Raw genomic sequence first — 19,037 nt, 5'->3', positions numbered from 1 at the left:
CTGACAAATTTCCAGTGTGCAAAAAACAAGTTGCAGAAGCACGTGCAGTAAACCCTATAATGTTTCTATTACAAAGTGCCGGTCTGCACAGTCAGTGGGCCTTTCAGTGCTTTTTTCAGAGACACAGAGACACGCTTTTTTTAAAAAATGCACTTTCCTAAGGCAGAGACAGTGTGACTTGAGTGGAGGTTTTCAGCGATTTCAAAGCACGGGTGGCTATGGCGCCATTCTTGTTGTCATTAACAAATCTCCTCTTCAAGGTGAGGGAAGTTTTGCCTAAGAAAACCTCACATGAGTACTGTGAATATTCCCAATACCTGTTTTATAGAACTCACTCTTTTTCACCAATTGACTTAGCTGATAAATTTGAGGTTACTCCTATGGGGTTTTCTGTGAAGTTCACAGCAGCATTTTATTTTATACGTGACAATCTTACCTGCCCATCATGACTGATCTCATAACCTTCTTGTTTGCATTCATGAGACCTGATCAGCATCTTCAGATTATACCGTTTAAGCAGCCTGGCAGTAACATCGGGCCCAAAGTAGCAACCACCTCCTCGAGATTTGTTTGGTGTGCAGCCATTCTGGTTTTTTGGATCACTCCAAAGAATATCAGCCACCTTTGAAGAGCAAACCAACACACATGATTACTGACAATTAGTACAACATAGGCTACAACCTGGGACTTTATTTAGAAATGCTGGCTATTACAGGGGCCCTAAGCACAATAAGATACAGCTAGACTTCTCAGGTTTTCTTTATTTCCTTAAACTAATACATTCCTTTTGCTTGGAAAACATTTCTTTTTATTTGCCTTTATTAAACAAAAGCCATCTGAGTTGAGTTTTTAAATGTAAATCACTAGGTAGATTTTATACTGTATTTCCAAACAATTTCAGAAACTAATACTCTCCAGAGAGAACAAAACACTTGCTTTTTGTTTTCTGTTGTCTTTGGAAGACTCACATTTCAAAAGAATAGTCTAATTTCTACACTAGAGTTTTATCAGTCTCCATTGTATTAGTTTAAGGACCTGCTTTCCTAAGTCACATGGGTCAGTGGCAGGAGGCAGGTTTCCTATGTTAGAAGAGAGTTGCCCACACAGAAGCCAATATAACCATCCACTTCTGCTTAAAGGAGCTGACCAAAGAGAAACTTGGAAAATATACCCCTGCCTTACAATAATTTTTTCAGATTACAAACAGCTCTGTGAATTAAAATCACAGAGTTGTGACAATTCATTAAATTATTGTACACTGAGGGCTTAATCTTGTTCTTTGGTAAACAAGGCAAAAATGGAGGGAAGATGACAAAGGTAAATCCCTTCTCCCTGAACAATCAGCAGGCCCTGCATACCACAAACCCGAGGAGTTGGGATTTGTTGGGTAGGTTAGCGTCCAGCTCCCCAAGCCTGCTCGTGTGTGCACTGCAACCACAAAATAGGTGCAGTTTTTGACTGACGACTGTGAAATTATAGCCCATTGAAACTAAAAGTACCTTTTGTACTATCAGATCCTACCACACAAGGACACTCAACTGCATCAGATACTATTGAAATGGATTGAAATGTTTGCTATTGAGACATTTTGAACACTGAGAAAATATAGTACATAAATAAAACATATTTATTTGAAGAATAAAGTGATGTGTCTTGAAATGCATTTGAATGACCAGAGGTAGACGGTAGAGTCAGCCATAATGAAAATCGCCTTGACTGCCCAGAATGATGTCTGAAAGAAAAAGTTTTCTCTATTCATCTCAGAATCAAAACATCCTGTTTACACAAAATAAATTCCATTTGTCTATACAGATAGTTTGTTTTTTAAGAAGTCTGTATTTGGTTTCACATACTTGTTTCCATTCCTTTGCTGTTAATTCTGAAGGCACGCTTGGCATATGAACACCGCACTCTAGATACTGTGCATCTAGGAGCGGGCCAGAGCTAGCACCATCACGAAGCAGCCACCTGTGCTCCCCAGCATCCAATAGATCACCGGTGTATCGTCTTCTATGGCTAGATGATGAAGGCCTGGTCATTCCTTTGACAGCAATAGCCTGCCCAGGAAGGCATCTCTTGACTCTTATTATAGGAGAGTACTCTACAAAGTCAGTTCTTTCCAGGTCATGGTTTCTCTCTGTGCTTGATTTCGGTGGTCTCAGCATAGACTTCATCTAAAAGACAGACTCATCAGTGCATATGCATTGATGCTTATATAAATCAAAAAAGTCAAAGATGCACTATATTTCATCATATGCTCCATATCTCAGCAACAACTGCTTGAAGGAAATATTAACTCATCGCTACTCTGGATTTAAACTCTGAGTTTTAACTTTTCACCAAATACAGTTCTTGAACTCCCGGTAGAAACTTCAGTACCTAATTCCATTGGAAGTTAGATACCTATGTTGAAAATCTGCCCCTTTATCAATAACATTGGGGATGAAATGGTATTCACTGAGAAACATGGACCTGATTCTCCACTCTTTATTCTAGCATTACTCTGGTTTAACTCAGTTGAAATCAATGGAATAACACCAGGATAAAACGGGAGTAACCCAGTAGCGAATCAGACACTATACCCTTAAATAAACCTAAGCTCCTTGATTGTTCACCAGGGCTAATGCTCTTCTAGAGCTGCATAGGTTGGCTATGGCAATTCATTTTAAAACAAACCTTTTCTTGAAAGAGTCAGGCTGCTTCTTGCATATTCTTTTGAGATTCACTTGCACTAGCTCATTTTTTTAGCCAAAAAAGTGTGTGTATTAAACAATTTATTAAAGAAAAAGAAAATTGATTCTACTACTACCATAATTTTCTTCCACAGAGTCCTAAATATCTGAGCCGAAGCTGTCTTTCCCCATGGTCTTGATCAACATCCAAACAGTTGTTATCTACCTAAGGCACTGACTCAAAAATATAAGTGGGGATTGTGTAGCATGCCAAAAAATAATAGCTAGATATAGAAACTGCTTCTGGCAGCAAATTGTGCCAGGTATCAGTTTGGAATACCACAAATGCCAGTGCATTTGGAATCCGGCTCACAAATGTCTGACTCTTACTGAAGTATTTCAGTACTCTCCTGCAGAGGTGATTTCACACGTTAATTATGCGTTGAATAGCAGCTGCATTAATATCTGCAAATAACAGGCCAAGCATAGACTTGGTGCTAGTAACTTCCACTGTTTTCAGCAGGAGTTGCACCTGCTTAATCTCAGGGCCGAATTTGACCTCTTGTCTTCTGAACTTGTTTCAGTTATGAAAAGTGGAATTTTGGCTGCCTCTGGGTCTGATCCTGAAACAGGATCCAAATAGGCAGAGATTTTTGACTTCTATGGGATTTCACCCAGCTGCAAAGTAGCTCCATGCAGGCCGAGGAGTTCTGCTTGCACAGATCAGATTGTAGGGCTGGGGCCCCAGTGCACAACTATCACTAAAGGAAAGTTGAACTGGATTAAAAAGGAGGAAATTCACACACTGATGGATTTCCTAGTTCTCCTGAAACTTCTGCAAGTTGTTAAAATAAGGTAATTTTCATATTTTCTAGACAAACATATGGTCTTACTATATAGTGGGTCAGATGCTCAGGTGGTGTAAATTGGTGTAGCTCCACTTATCTCAGTGGATCTACACTCATTTACACCAGCTGAAGATTTGGCTCAAATGTCCATTGGCACCATTCACCACAAATGTTTCCTTCTGAAGAAGTCATTGTCTCTATTTTGCTGTATTTTCTTTAGGTAGTATCTACTGTCTTCTCTAAATCTATAAAATGCTTAGATAACTTTACCTTAATATTTTTACTAGTAAACACTTTCAGAGATCACAAACAGAATAAAGGTAACTCTACAGAAGTACAGTCTCTTACCTTATTTCTCTTAAATAAATTCAGGAAATCCAAATCAGTGGTGTCTGATATTCCTCCATGTACGATTAGTACTTTGCTGTCAATTACAGTGGCAAGGGGAAGCCAGCTATAAACATCTTGCAGAAGATTTAAAATTTTTTTGCCATGGGACTGTAAAATATATTATTTTATTAGATATCATTCTTGAAAGTCACTGGTGCTTATCACAACAAGTAAATAATGTGGAAGTTTCTTTTGACCTCATTGTTTTGCTTGGACTTCAATAATCTGTATGAACAATTATGCCCATTGGTTTAACCCAGAAATATAATATGAATATATACATTCCAAAATTTACCTTCAGGACTGCTTGATTCTGCCTTGATCGTTTTGTTACTCTTTCAGCGTCATTTTTTCTGATGTTTATTGTTTGGCTTCATAAACTTTTCCTATTTTACTTCATACATCTCTGTACATAAGTAAAACTAACTGTTCAAATTCTAATCTCACTGTTACACTTGTATAAATGCAAAATAATTCCATTGATCTTGATGGAATTACTCTGTATTTACACTACATTCTTGAGAGCAAATCTTCTTCTTAACACACACTTCAGTTTGCACATGTTGGAAGCAAATAAGGGGGGAGAAAAGATATCTTACCCGGTACTTCTTCATAACTTCTTTTGTGAAGCCATATCTGAAAAAACAGAGACAGCATCACAAACTGGCTTTCTGCATGATCACTTTTCACTATAACCCGGCAATAGTTTCTATGATTCATGTGAAACATTACTTCTGCCATTATAGCTAGTGCATACACTGTAAATCTTCAACAATAATAATTACAAAAAAATGAAAACTACAGTAACTTCTTGGAATTCTCCATTCCCTCTTTCCTCTTCCACCCCCACAACTTTTCCAGACATTTTCCTGATTTAACAATATACACAAATGGCTTTCCTCTACTCTGATTCATTTGCTTGAGAATGAGTTTTGACCATTATACAATGTTAATGGAGCCAAAACTTCCTGGGCAGAAACAGAACCTAGAGCAAAAGGAATTGGTGGGCTCTTGCCCATTAGCAAAAGAGAAATTTCATGCAATTCTTTTGCCTTACGGATTTTCAAAGGCACTTAAGTGACTTCAGAGCACAAGTCCCAGTGAAAGTCAATGGAAATTGTCCTCTTAAATCATTTACGTTCTTTCCAAAAGCTCGCCCACCATGTCCGTGCTTCACAAAGGGCAGGATTCTGATCTTCCATTGGTTTTATATGATTGTAACTCCTGATTTCAGTGGAATGAAGTCCTGGTGTCCAAAGCCCCACATCTCTCAGCCTTCAAATTAGCCAATGTGTGATACAACCACTCAAAATATGTGACAAATGACCATAATCGGAACATCTTAGCTTTCTTGCACATCGCACCATAATTGACAGGTTTATGTTTTTTCACTATAAACTCCATTTTTAAGGACATTGTCTCACTGTGTGAATTAAACAAACCAGTTTTGTAAAAAACAACCCTGGGAAAATAAATGTCATTATTTGCAACCATGAGGATCCTCTCCCATGGAACATCAACAAGGTTTGAATTCTGAACCCGAGCTCCCCGCATAGCTCTCTACTACTTGAGCTAAGAGAGTAATTTCCCCTCTACGTAATGATCACAAGAGGGAGATACAACTCATCTCTTACTATTTGGTCAGGCAACTATTTGCTAGACAGCAGTAGAATGATGGGGATCAGGATTGCTGGGTTTCTCTTCCTGTGCCTGGGAGAAGCGTTGTCCAGCAGTGAGCCCCGGGGGTACAATCAGGATAGCTACTAACGTTGCTTTGGCATATTTTTTTTCCTGAGATGCAATGTGGCTGAATGGATGAGACTTGGGTCTGCCCACAGCCTTAGCTTTTCCCGAGATCATTTTGTGCAGCCTTTCAATTAACTTATTTGTACAATGAAGGAAGTCTCTGATGCTGAGAAACAGCAGTCAGTAGAGGTGGGATTTTAGCTCATGGTCTCCTGGCTCCTATCTTCGTGCATTTCTCCTGGTGTTACAACGTATTTGGACAGGGAGCATCACTTGTTTGGTGATGGAACACCACCTGCCTTATCAGTGCTGTGGAACAGGCAACCCGATTCAAACAAAATATGGATTGTGCCTCAAAATCTCATATACCTGAAAGCTCTGCAAAGTTGATTGACTTCAGTGGGCTGCGAATTGGTCCCTGAGTGAGAAATGAATCAGATCCACGTTTAAGGGGGTTAGTAGAAATATCCCTTCCCCCTGCTAGATTAAGATGCAGAATTAACATCTGAGTGCCCAATAAAACACTTGTTTCTGTATGAGACAAACCTGTGGCAACTAGATTCATCATAACCATAGCAAAAGGATCAAAAAGGCATTGAACTCAGTGACATTTGCATGGAAAAAGAACAGAAGAAAATGTTACCTCAGATTCATGATATGGTCTTCATGGTTCCCTCTGTTCAAGTGTAAATGGTTGGGGTAGACAAGAAGAAAGGCAAACAGGATAATAAGTATTTCAACAGAATTTTTCCCCCGATCCACAAAATCTCCATTAAAAAGGTAAGGGTTTTCTTCTGAAGGCAGGCCATTCTGCAGGAGGAAACAAAACAAGCAAAGTTGGTGAGGCAATGTACTTAACAGGCATAGACTGAAATGAATTTCCAAAAACAAAGGCTAGAGGTTTTAACAGATTGTATGTCATGTTATGGTTGTTTTTATAATATGAAAAAGTGGAGCTGCAAGCAACACAGGTTATATTGCTAGGTCATCTACATAACACATGGATTTAGAGAGAGAGTGCTGTCACATTGTTCTCTCCTCTTTAGGACAGAGGTCCCCACACTGTGATCTTTGGACTACTGGAGGTTTGCAAAGCACTTGCTGATGACTCATGGAAATCTGACGCCTCAAATGGTGCTAACTCTAAGCCTTGCTTCCACCTGCTAAATTATATTAAAAAGGAGCAATCAAATCATTACTCTCCTAATGTAATATTATTTTCCCATAAATGCCATTGCTGCAGGGAAGTGATACAATTGCAAATGGTGGGGAGGAGGTCTGTTCGATGTGAATGGGAGGCGAGGTGCCCATGGGACACTCTACTGTTAAGAGAGAAAAAGTCTGAGAAGCCTGGGGTTAGCATACTCAAGAAGAAAGCTATGATCTGAAAAGTTCTCAGACTCAGGGGACAAGGGATCTGGGATTTGTAGGTATCGTAATAATCCACACTTCATAGTTCAGAAGATATAAGGCAATTCATTTTTATGAATGACAATTTAGAGATATACCTTAGTGAATCTATTGTACTATGTTTTACCTGCATTGGTTGTCAACATACCAGTGGCTACTGTCAGCTTACAGGAAGCATGACGTCAATGTTTATATCTCCATCATTTCTAAGGGGTATGAATGTTAGAACTGTTTATTCCACTTCTGATTTGCTATAGAGATTACCCTGCCAGAAAGAAACCTGCTAGACATTGGCATACAGACTCATTACTGACAGATCATCACCATACACTTTAACACAGTCCAACTCCAATACTGTGAAGTCACCCAAAACATTACATCCCCGGGGCACAGCACAAGTTACTCAGCATTTCTTGGGCAGCTATGAGATTCCTTGACAAAGTGCCTCCCAATTGACTTCATTCTGGGGGAGTGAAATGATGGGGCCCACTATTGTATGCAAATTGGTGGCCTAAGGCCTGATCCAAAGCCTAATGAAGTAACAGGGCATCTTTCCATTGATTTCAGTGGGTTTGGATCAGGCGTCCGATGATTGCTGTTCGCCCTGCTATTAAAAGACAGCAGTATTTGATTTCTCATTCTGGTCTCTCAATCCTCTGGAGAGCACAGGCTGGGAATGTTGCAAAAGCAGCATGCTCATCCCCTGCAGCAACTTCCCTCTAATTCAGGCAGTTTCTGAATTAAAGGTCACAAAAAGGACTGTAACTATGAGAGTCTGAAAATGAAGTGAGTTAAAGTAGGTTTCAGAGTAGCAGCCGTGTTAGACTGTATTCACAAAAAGAAAAGGAGTACTTGTGGCACCTTAGAGACTAACCAATTTATTTGAGCATAAGCTTTCGTGAGCTACAACTCACTTCATCGGATGCATTCAGTGGGAAATACAGTGGGAGATTTATATACACAGAAAACATGAAACAATGGGTGTTACCATGCACACTGTAAGGAGAGTGATCACTTAAGATGAGCTATTACCAGCAGGGGAGCGGGTGGCGGGGGGAGGAACCTTTTGTAGTGATAATCAAGGTGGGCCATTTCCAGCAGTTGAAAAGAACATCTGAGGAACAGTGGGGGGTGAGAAATAAACATGGGGAAATAGTTTTACTTTGTGTAATGACCCATCCACTCCCAGTGTCTATTCAAGCCTAAGTTAATTGTATCCAGTTTGCAAATTAATTCCAATTCAGCAGTCTCTTGTTGGAGTCTGCTTCTGAAGTTTTTTTGTTGAAGAATTGCAACTTTTAGGTCTGTAATCGAGTGACCAGAGAAATTGAAGTGTTCTCTGACTGGTTTTTGAACATTATAATTCTTGATGTCTGATTTGTGTCCATTTATTCTTTTACGTAGAGACTGTCCAGTTTGACCAATGTACATGGCAGAGGGGCATCGCTGGCACATGATGGCATATATCACATTGGTAGATGTGCAGGTGAACGAGCCTCTGATAGTGTGGCTGATGTGATTAGTAATAAAAAAAAATAAAAATAAAAAAAAAAAAAAGGAAGGAAGGAAGGAATCCTTGAGGCTCCTTGAGGCTCCAGAAAGGGCAGGGACATCCACAGACAGGAGGAAAAGGCAAGGAACTGATATTAGTATGTGGAAAGTTGGATTGATTGGATTAACATCAGCTGGTGTTTGTTCTCTAAGCTCTACCAATTCTCTCTTGGAAAAGCTTGTCACAGCCCTACTTTTTAAAAACAAGTTTAGATTTTGAACTTAAAACACAATTATATCTGGATTCCAAATTCAAAGTGGTATTTTAGCTCTTTGATGTTCTCTTGCCAAGTTTTAAAGTGATTTCCACTTCTCCAATGTTCACAGACAGTCATAGTTCCAGAGCAAAACAAAATTAAAATCTATAGAAGCTTGAGACACTTCAGAAATGAGAACAAAAAATAGCTCTCTAATGATTTGTAGACTAGTGTTGTGAGGCTGTTTGCTACTGGGCATCATTATTGTATCTTCTGTGTTAGTGGTTAATTAGCTTCTTTGTTATCTGCCTTCTATTCAGCTTCAGGGTATCTCTACACATCAATTTAACAGAGTCTAATTTAGCAATAAACTATTTAAAATTCCAAGGCTTTGGGTGAATGACTGGAAACACTGTAATTTAACAAAGACTCATGCCCGGAATGAAGTATCTACAAATTGGACACTTCAGTTAAGAAAAGGTGAGATAATCTTCTTAAAAATGAAAGCAAAAGGTATCAGGCATAATATTATGTAAAATACTTCAACTGATCATCAAATTTGTCATTTAAACCTATGTAGCTCCTTTTTTATTCATTAATGGTTCAGATATGTGTATACATTGTGGCAAAAATCATATGGATAGCAAACCAATGAGCGTATTGTAAACCACATCTGTAACTGAACCTTGCCAAAGGGGGTTAGCAGCCACTTCTAATCCACCGAGCTCAGTAGGCAGCTGAGTTAAATGGAATTCTTCAGCTGGGTGTTTAGACAGTTGTATCACTTTGTCCCTCTGATGGGGAGCTAACAGTACTTGTTATCTCAAAGGAAGAAATTCCTTTTAAGTTTAAGAATGTGGTGCTGATAGAGTTGCAAATGGCTCCCAGATGTAGTGCTGGCTGGATCCCCAGCTGGTGTAAACTGCGGCTCTATTTCCTTCAACTGAACTATGCTTTACACAAGCTGAGGATCTGGAGCTTGTAGGATTAGGCAGCAGGAGGAAGGAAAATTCATTCATGACCCTTTTGTGCTGACTATGCCCATGAAAAGTGGCCACGAAACAGCCATGGCCTATAAGCCACCTCCCCCACCCAAGAACACGCCTGACATATGGTGCATCCCTGGGATGTGCAGAGCCAGCATAGACAGTTGCACATACATAGGGCCCTACCTAATTTACAGCCATGAAAAACGCATCATGGACCATGAAATCCGGTCTCTCCCTGTGAAATCTGGTCTTTTGTGTGCTTTTACACTATATTATATAGATTTCACGGGGGAGACCAGTGTTTCTCAAATTGGGGGTCCTGACCCAAAAGGGAATTGCAGGGGAATCTCGAGGTTATTTTAGGGGGGTTGCAGTATTGCCACCCTTACTTCTGGGCTGCTTCAGAGCTGGGCAGCCAGAGAGCAGCGGCTGTTGGCCGGGTGCCCAGCTCTGCAGGCAGTGTCCCGCCAGCAGCACTGCAGAAGTAAGGGTGGCGATGCCGTCCCAGGCCACCCTTACGTCTGCGCCGCTGCTGGCAGTAGCTCTGCTTTCAGAGCCGGGCTTCTGGCCAGCAGCTGCCGCTCTCCAGCCGCCCAGCTCTGAAGGCAGCACCACTGCCAGCAGGAACACAGAAGTAAGGGTAGCAGCACCGCAACCTCCCCTCTACAACAACCTTGTGACCCTCCCCTCCTCCCACAACTGTTTTTTGGGTCAGGGCCCCAACAATTACAACACTGTGAAATTTCAGATTGAAATAGCTGAAATCATGACATTTATTATTTTAAAAATCCTATGACCATGAAATTGACCACAATGGATCGTGAATTTGGTAGGGCCCAATACATACACCTCCCCATGCAGGAGCCCCTGGGACTTGGTGGCACATCAAGGACATGTCAGGAGAGTGTCACTACGGAATTCCTAAACCAAAGGGCTATGTAAATCTATGTTGAAGACTGAGCTGTATCTATCTGCATCAATTAATTACTCTCCACATAAGTAAGATCCTCAATCCTGAATTCCCTGAGCACTCAGAAGTCATGACAAAATGTTTGCTTTTTTATGTCGTTTGATGAAAGGATCCTGTCAATAACCTCCTAACCGTGGAAGGCTTTGGGTAAAGTCCTGGCCCCACTGATGTCAAAGGCAGTTTGGCCATTGATTCCAGCAGAGTCATGATTTCCTCCCTCACACTGAGGGCTGTTTTCATTATTTCATCCTGATTAAGAGACAAACCCTGTTCTCCAATGCCGTATTTTAAAATGGTACGTCATATCCAGGGCTGTTTGCAGCTATAAACATTCAAGTATTCACTCCCAAAATAGAGTGTTTTACCATGCCATGTGTTTTGAATATTGAAAGTAGGCTGAATCCAACTGTTCTATCATGCTGTTCTAATATGCAATTTGGAAATGGAAAAGTTGTCTCATTGAACTATCAGCTAAAAGGCAGGAAAGCAAAGAAGTAGCTAAAATTGGTAACTTAATAACATGGGAAGTTGACCCCTGCTTAGGTCAGTATTGTCCTAATTTTTTTTAAATTAGGTTTCTGCTTGGACAAAATATTCAGGTTTGCAGCTGACAGATGAGTGGAAAGTGTAACTCAGCCAATTAAACAAAGAGGTATTACATCATTCAAGCACCTGGATTAACTCATGCCAGCCAATGCAGACGAATACAGAATAATCAGTCACAAAAAGAAATCAGAGGGAGTATCTGTTAAACTGTAAGGTGGTGAATCATACTAAAAAGAAAATACATTTGGAACGTATTGTAGGAAAATTCTTATGCCTTCAGCTAAATATACAACTGCAGAGAAGACAGCCTGGAGTTTCATTTTTTCCACGTTAGCAAAGCATAATTATGTTTTATTTCACATGAAACACATGAACAGCTGCTGCAGGCTAAATGGAGGATGCCCAAGATATTTTCATTTTGTGCAAAATTGCATGACTGCTTTCAAAAAAGGGAAAGCTTTTAAGCAGATAGAAGTGCTCTGCACTTCACTTCCTGTAAATAGTATAAAAAAAAAAAGCACTTTTGTAGATATTGATTGGAAGCGTAAATGGGTTTGGAGAGGTTTGAGAAAACTGCTGCATTCTTCATGATGGCTAAATCAGCCACTATGTAGGGTTTCACCAGGGATGAATTTGGCTCTTTCTCTTTGAAGAACTGAGCCTTTACAAAATATTACAGTAGCACCAGGATTTTGTAGAAGGTTCAAGAAGCCATCTCTCATTTTGGTTTATCACACTAGTCTATGCTCTCTGCTTGGCATTCAGTCAAACTGTCAGAGAGCCAAAGACACCCAGATTTCTCTCTTCAAAATGGCCATTTGGTTGCTGAGGTGGAAAGACAGCAGTAGCCAAAGAACTAGCACAACCTATTGTTCTGTGAATATATATCACATACACAGTACCTAACAATACCGATGAAGTGAGCTGTAGTTCACGAAAGCTCATGCTCAGATAAATTGGTTAGTCTCTAAGGTGCCACAAGTACTCCTTTTCTTTTTGTGTGGTATGCAGTTGCTTTCCTAGCGCCAACCTAAAGAGTGAAAATGCTCAGGAATAAAGCATCTAATTACCTTGTAGAATATCAGCAAAAGATCATCCAGTTTTCCATGCAAATCACCTAGAGAGAACAGGATATTCAAAGTTTTGTGACAAAGTCTGTTATACCACATTGATTAAATGAGAAAACTGGAATTAAAAACTACAGTAGGTGTCAATATGATTTTATCACATTTTCCCTGGTAGAACTGTTCTTGCAACTTGGTTTATACAGACTACATTTTCAAAGAGGTGTGCTTGAGCTGCACACCTAAATCTGGCAATTACACACTGAAGTGCACCTACAATATAGCCTTGCATGAAGCTTTAATCTTTTTATGTGAGTGTGTTGGAGGGTAGAAGATCACTTGCAGCCTTGAAAAGAGTTAGGTACTTGAGGAGATGGGTACATTATGAACAAACATATTATGAATTTTAGTTCTTATATTTGTGCTTTGTTACCAGTGAGGGGTGCCCTACAAATACCTATGAGAAAAAGATAGGAACCTAGAAATAAGTGTTTAGCATACCTGTGAGCATAGCCAATATGCACACTGGTACTTAAAACAGATGGCCATGCTTAATTGGGCAACTAAATTAATGGGATTTTAAAATCCTATTTATTTTTTAAAAAACATCACCTTGTTATCTGACATATATTATATAGCATCTGTTCTATTTGTCTAATTCAGGACCAGAGTTTGGCTGTTATGGGTGGGGATGGGCAGAGAGAGTATAAATAATCTTTCCAAGAACAAGATGCACCAATAATGCCAGTTTTAGCTCTGTCAGGGGGTTTCTTGTGGAATAGTACAAAGTATTATTCAAAAGGAGGAATTCACCCCTATGTAAAGGGATCCTGCACTACTTTAAGTCTTCAAAGTGGACTAAGTGGGATTTAACTGGTGCATAGGCCCCCTCTGCATAGGAGTAAATTTCACCTGGATGGGAAGGGGAGCCAGAATCGGGCTCTTAACTTGTATCTCATCATCCAAATAAACATTAAAAAGTTTCCAAATTTACATAAATATACTCAAAGATTTCATGCTTTCACCATCAGTATTAAAAATGGGGTGGGCAGAGGCATTTTTACTGTTAATAGGGCATATAGCCAATTTTAGTCAATTTAAACACTCCCGTAGACTTCAATGGGCTAAGGGGGTTCAGATAGGAAAATATTTCAGAATAATATTTAATCCTCAGTTTCTGAATGGAGTTCAAAGGGGATCTGGAGGGGGGAAATCTTATTTTAAGTTAATATTGTGGTCTCAACATCAGTAAAAATTAGGCTTTCATCTGCTACAAAACATCTTTTGGTTTCAAAGGCCATTATTTATTCGAATGGCAAGAAGGAACATCTTTTATGCTGCTTAAATAGTGCAAATGAGGCTACAAACAGGAGGATACATGTATATTGATTAGCAAGAGAGCACTGATCAGTCAGCAAACATGAACACATGTTTATTTGGTTCAGATTTTTGTGTTTTGTATTTTTAAGTCCGGTGAACAATAGTTTACCTAAAAGACCTCATTTAGGTGCACAGCTGTGCATGTAAAATCCCTTGTTTGCAATTGCATTACATGCTCAACCAACTCTTACGAAAATGTTGGTATTTATCTGCACCTGCAATTGTACACTTAATAGTAACCTACTACTGTAAGTAACTTTGGACAAGTTATAGTTGTCAGTTACTATAGCCATTACTATTCTGTTTTGCAGCTAAAACTCCCTATCCATGCTCTGTTATCCTTTTATCTATAATGTATGATGGCATAATCAAAACACATGGACGGTAGGCACTTTTCATTCTGAAACTTCTCCCCTGTGTCACACTACATCACTGTGTGAAGATTAATTAACTTCTTGTATAAAGAAAGATTAAGCCCTATAATGACATTAATATTTTTAGGAGTCAGAAGGTTTAAAAGGCTATTACACATGTTGTTACATACAATATAATCTATTCCAGAGGCAGGCATGTTGTCAATCAAGGGCCTCATTCTGCCATCTCCATCAATGGCAGCAGCCACAGAGTATGGTACGACTAAATGTAAAGATGGCTGAACTTGGCCTGAAACATGGTGAATTTCAGTGTACTGACTACACCCATGGCAGGATGTTTCTATCATATACTCCATAACTCTAATCTTATTAACTGGGAAATACAGGGGCATCATGTGCTACCCCAAAGTAGCACCCTGGAATCTCCATGTTCACCATGGTGATATAATTATGATATATTTCGTACAAAGTGTGCCTTGTGAGGTATCATTTTAAAAGTCTTGATCTGTTGAACATTAATATCCTGTTGGATTGTATGTGCCGTCATTGTATGTGGAGTTATGAAGTATTGCTATGTGTGTGTTACTGAAATATGTTGTGAGGTTGGGAACACCCATAACCAGCCTTTCAGTTACAACAAAAGAGTAGCCGTCAATAGCCAGACAGCATTAATGGCTCATCCACACCCAACAAGAAAGAATCCACTATCCCAGAAAAAAGAAAAAGAGTACCTGTGGCACCTTAGAGACTAACCAATTTATTTGAGCATGAGCTTTCGTGAGCTACAGCTCACTTCATCTCACGAAAGCTCATGCTCAAATAAATTGGTTAGTCTCTAAGGTGCCACAGGTACTCTTTTTCTTTTTGCGAATACAGACTAACACGGCTGTTACTCTGAAACACTATCCCAGAGACTCCTTAGAGAAGGCACATATGTAATGGAAACTGCTTGATCAATGGGGACTGACTGGTTCTCACATCACAGCAAAGATTTTTCCAGCAAGCTGGAAGAAAGTAGAGAGACAGTTATATCGTCACTTGGCCTCTCTCTTTCCTCCCCCAAAATCTCAGCACCTGGAAGCATGTCTGGGAGACAAAGTTTCTGAACGGGGGAAGTTTGGTTTCAGACTGGAAAAGGAGTCCAGTCTGTGTATTGGGGAACTGTAACCTGCTTGTACCATCTGTCAGGGGGAGAAAAGGTGTTCATCTACTCTTGCTTAGAATAAAAGTTTAGGATTTAGAATGTGTTTCTACTTTTATTTTCTTAAGGTAACTATCTCTGACCTTTATACCTACCACATATAATCACTTAAATTCTACTTTCTGTAGTTAATATACTTATTTTAACGTTTTATCCTTACCAGTGAGTTTGTCTAAAGTGCGTGGGAAATCTGTTCAGATTACAAAGGCTGGTGCATGTCCACTTTCCGCTTCTGGCCAGTGTAAGATGGTACAGTTCTGGGTTGCAAGCCTGGGAAGCTGTGGGAATTGGCTGGAGCCTCTCTATTGTTGGTTCATGAGTAGCTGGGAGATCATTCATGTAACTCATTTGGGTGTGCCCCGCCTGTGTAAGTGCAGTGCCTATCAGAGTTTGGTAGCTTGACATCAACATCACAGTGTGAGAGACATCCCAAGCTGGTGGATTTTGGAGGGCTCAGCAGTTCCACAGTCCAGGTTGCACCCTGGGGACCCCGTCACAAAGAGTTTCATAACATGTCTACCCTTCAGCCCTATTAGGAAATTTTATATCGACTAGGAAATTCTAGAAGGTTCCTCGTGATTTACTGAACATAGAGTTTTTAGTCTCTTCATCTATGTGATACAAAGCATAGACCAAGAAGGAGCACAACCTAAGCAAAACCCCGTAACTCAGGGAAACTCTTACGGAAATTATTGTTGAGCCAGATGTGATGGAAAGTTCCCTTTCTCAAGGACATGTAAGTCAAGCGGTGATGCAGAAAGTAAATGTTTACAACACTAGGTGGCATTTTATATATGGTTGTGCAACTTTCCAAAAAAAAAAACCCCTAACTATAGTGCAGGATCTGTGTTTTAACACTGACTCACCAAGCAACATCTGACAGGGTGAAAAAAGAGAGGAGATTTTTGGCTTTCTTAAAATATACCAGTGGTGACTCAGCAGCATGAGCTGTAGTAGTTTGGGGAGATTTGCGCTTTTCTAAAACCATCTGCAAAATTACAGTTATGGCTGCAGTCAGGAATATCCATATCACCCTGTGGCCAAAACCAGCTATATTCACTGTCATCTTACCACAGATGGTTATCTCCTTGGAGTAGGAGGTCGACAGATGAATGATGTTGGGCATCTGTTTAAGGACTTTCTTGGTTTCATGTAGCAGCTGTAGGACGTAGCGGGCATGAAGGTGCTGTGAAAGGAATGCAGTGAGACGAAGGAGGCATATTAGAAATATACATAGGACATGCTACTTAATAAAAGTTCTGCCAACACAGAGACCCACCCACTACCAACAATTTTGCTACAGGTATTTGCCATTTAAAGATTGTTTACTGTACACACATACTTTCTAAACACATACTTTACACATACTGTACACACATACTTTCACAATTACAGGCAGCATGGTCTAGGATGAAGAATCAAAAACTCATAAGAACATAATAATGGCATACTGGGTCAACCAATGGTTCATCTAGCCCAGTATCCTATCTGCCAACAGTGGCTGGTGCCAGATGCTTCAGAGGGAATGAACAGTACAGGGCAATTTTTTGAGTGCTCCATTCCCTGCTGTCCAGTCTCAGCTTCTGGCAGTCAAAGATTTAAGGATACCCAGAACATGGGGTCTTAGAACTCCCAAATTCTAATCCTAGCTTTCCCAGTAAATTGCTTTGGGGTTTTAGGGAAGTCACTTCACCTGTGTGCCTCATTTTCCCCACTTGTACAATGGGGTTAATAGGTACTTAATGTAGCTCTTTGAATAGATAAAGGCTATACAAATGCTAGGTATTGTTAAATAACAAAAAACTTCCTTTTAGCTGTGAAAGTTTAATAATGAGTAGTAAAGTACAAAAGAAGGGGAAAAAAACCGAGAGAAAACTAAAGTCAGGGCTGTAAAGTTAATAGTTAATCTGCCTTCTTCTATATAAACTACTCCAGAAGGAATTTTGAGCAACTGCATGGGTGCAGAATTCTTATGGTCCACAGATTTCTGTGACCCTGCGCAGAAAAATACAGAAGAAATCTGGGGGGGACACATGCCTCTTCCCCAACAGCCCAGGCAGCGCGTCTTTTCCAGCACCTGGAGAAGCCCTCAGAGACCCAAATCACTGCCCGGGGTGGGGTGGAGGGAGGGGGAGGGCATGGGCATACATGTCTGCGTGGAAGACATTAATCACCATCAGGGGCTGGGGCTGGGCATGTCTGCCTGCGAACAAGCAAGAGAGACTCTATCCCTCACCCTTGCTACTGTGGAGCACCTGGTGCAGAGGGGTAGGGCTTCGGGTTGTTAGGCATGAGGGCAGACTCTGTCCCCTGAGGCAGAAATATAGCAGCATGCCTGCCTATGTTCCTTCATTGCAACAAAGCAAGCAGCTGTTTTGACAGGGTTGGAAATGCAATCAGACAGTGCTATCCATTAAATTGCCCTGAGGCTCATTTTATAGCAGATAAGCACTGGACTGATAGAAAATTCCATCAGTTTTTGTTTGAGAGGGGATAAGGTGAGGAAGAATAAGAGTCTGCTTTGTGCATTCCTACAAAACTGTTTCAATGTTTGAAATGAAAAGCAGTTCTTGATGTGAAAAAAACAAAACCATTGTTAATGTTGCTATTGATAGTTAATTGAGCTCATTCTCTGAGACAGAAATGTAGCAACCTGCCTGCTAGTGACGTTGTTAATGTTCCTATTGTTAGTTAACAGTTCCCATTCTCAGTAAATTCCCTCAGGAGCATAAAACCTGTAAAAGTTTTAAGGTTTCAGAGTAGCAGCCCTGTTAGTCTGTATTCCCAAAAAGAAAAGGAGTACTTGTGGCACCTTAGAGACTAACAAATTTATTTTTGTTATCTAAGGTGCCACAAGTACTCCTTTTCTTTTTGCGAATACAGACTAACACGGCTGTTACTCTGAAATTTATTTGAGCATAAGCTTTCATGAGCTACAGCATCACATCCAATGAAGTGAGCTGTAGCTCACGAAAGCTTATGCTCAAATAAATTTATTAGTCTCTAAGGTGCCACAAGTATTTTTTTAAAAGTTTTAAGGCTCCTTTACATCGCCAGGGTGAGATAAAGGAGCCTTATTATAAAAGACAGTAAGGGAATCCTCAGCGAGGAAGATCTTGTGCTTTCTCACTTTTTTCCTGTGCCAAAGTGGCACAATGGGGTTAGATTACAATTTAGGATTTATTTTATTTACACATTTTTTAAAAAAAAGACTTATCAAGCAGTCAATAAAACATCAGGACAATCAGAACCAAGCACTTCCCAAAGTACCCAGCCAGGTCCAGATGAAGTTACCAAAGGGATATTCGTTCTTTCGCATGACATGAACAGCCTTCACATCATGCATCAAAAATGCCTCCACCAGCTTCTCGTGTTTGAGAATTCCCTACAAAACTTCATGCAGATGGGGACAAATTATTTTGCACATCCTGCAATGATGTTCTCAATCATGACTGGTGGTCTGTAATTGTGGATCATATTGCATAAAAAACCCACATTATTTTGACAAAATATGCAGAATTTTAAAATACTGTGCGCAGAATTTTTAATTTTTTGGCACAGAATTCCCCCAGGAGTGAGTAAGTGTCAGAATGAAACTCTCAATCTTTAAAACTCATCCATTCAATCTCTTTGTTCCTCTCAGCTGCAAAAATACTTTCCCACTGAGATTCCTTCTTTCTTGTACTTCCTGCTCTGTTA

General features: G+C 40.0%; 1 protein-coding gene across 1 annotated transcript in view; it reads right to left on the bottom strand.

Annotated features, from left to right (window-relative positions):
* PPEF1 (protein phosphatase with EF-hand domain 1) overlaps positions 1 to 19,037 on the bottom strand; it is a 42,430-nt gene that overhangs the window by 8,999 nt on the left and 14,394 nt on the right. Inside the window, exons 5-11 of the mRNA XM_077807183.1 lie at positions 16,410 to 16,524; positions 12,390 to 12,436; positions 6,300 to 6,466; positions 4,510 to 4,546; positions 3,869 to 4,018; positions 1,854 to 2,174; positions 437 to 622 (exon numbers count right to left, since the gene is read on the bottom strand). Of these exons, the coding sequence (XP_077663309.1) occupies positions 437 to 622; positions 1,854 to 2,174; positions 3,869 to 4,018; positions 4,510 to 4,546; positions 6,300 to 6,466; positions 12,390 to 12,436; positions 16,410 to 16,524 (1,023 nt within the window). The remainder of the gene's footprint in view (positions 1 to 436; positions 623 to 1,853; positions 2,175 to 3,868; positions 4,019 to 4,509; positions 4,547 to 6,299; positions 6,467 to 12,389; positions 12,437 to 16,409; positions 16,525 to 19,037) is intronic.

This window comes from Eretmochelys imbricata, chromosome 1, assembly GCF_965152235.1.
Source record: "Eretmochelys imbricata isolate rEreImb1 chromosome 1, rEreImb1.hap1, whole genome shotgun sequence".
Classification (NCBI taxonomy): Eukaryota; Metazoa; Chordata; order Testudines; family Cheloniidae; genus Eretmochelys; species Eretmochelys imbricata.
The sequence above is the reverse complement of the archived record's forward strand: the minus strand, read 5'-3'. Positions and strand labels throughout refer to the sequence as shown.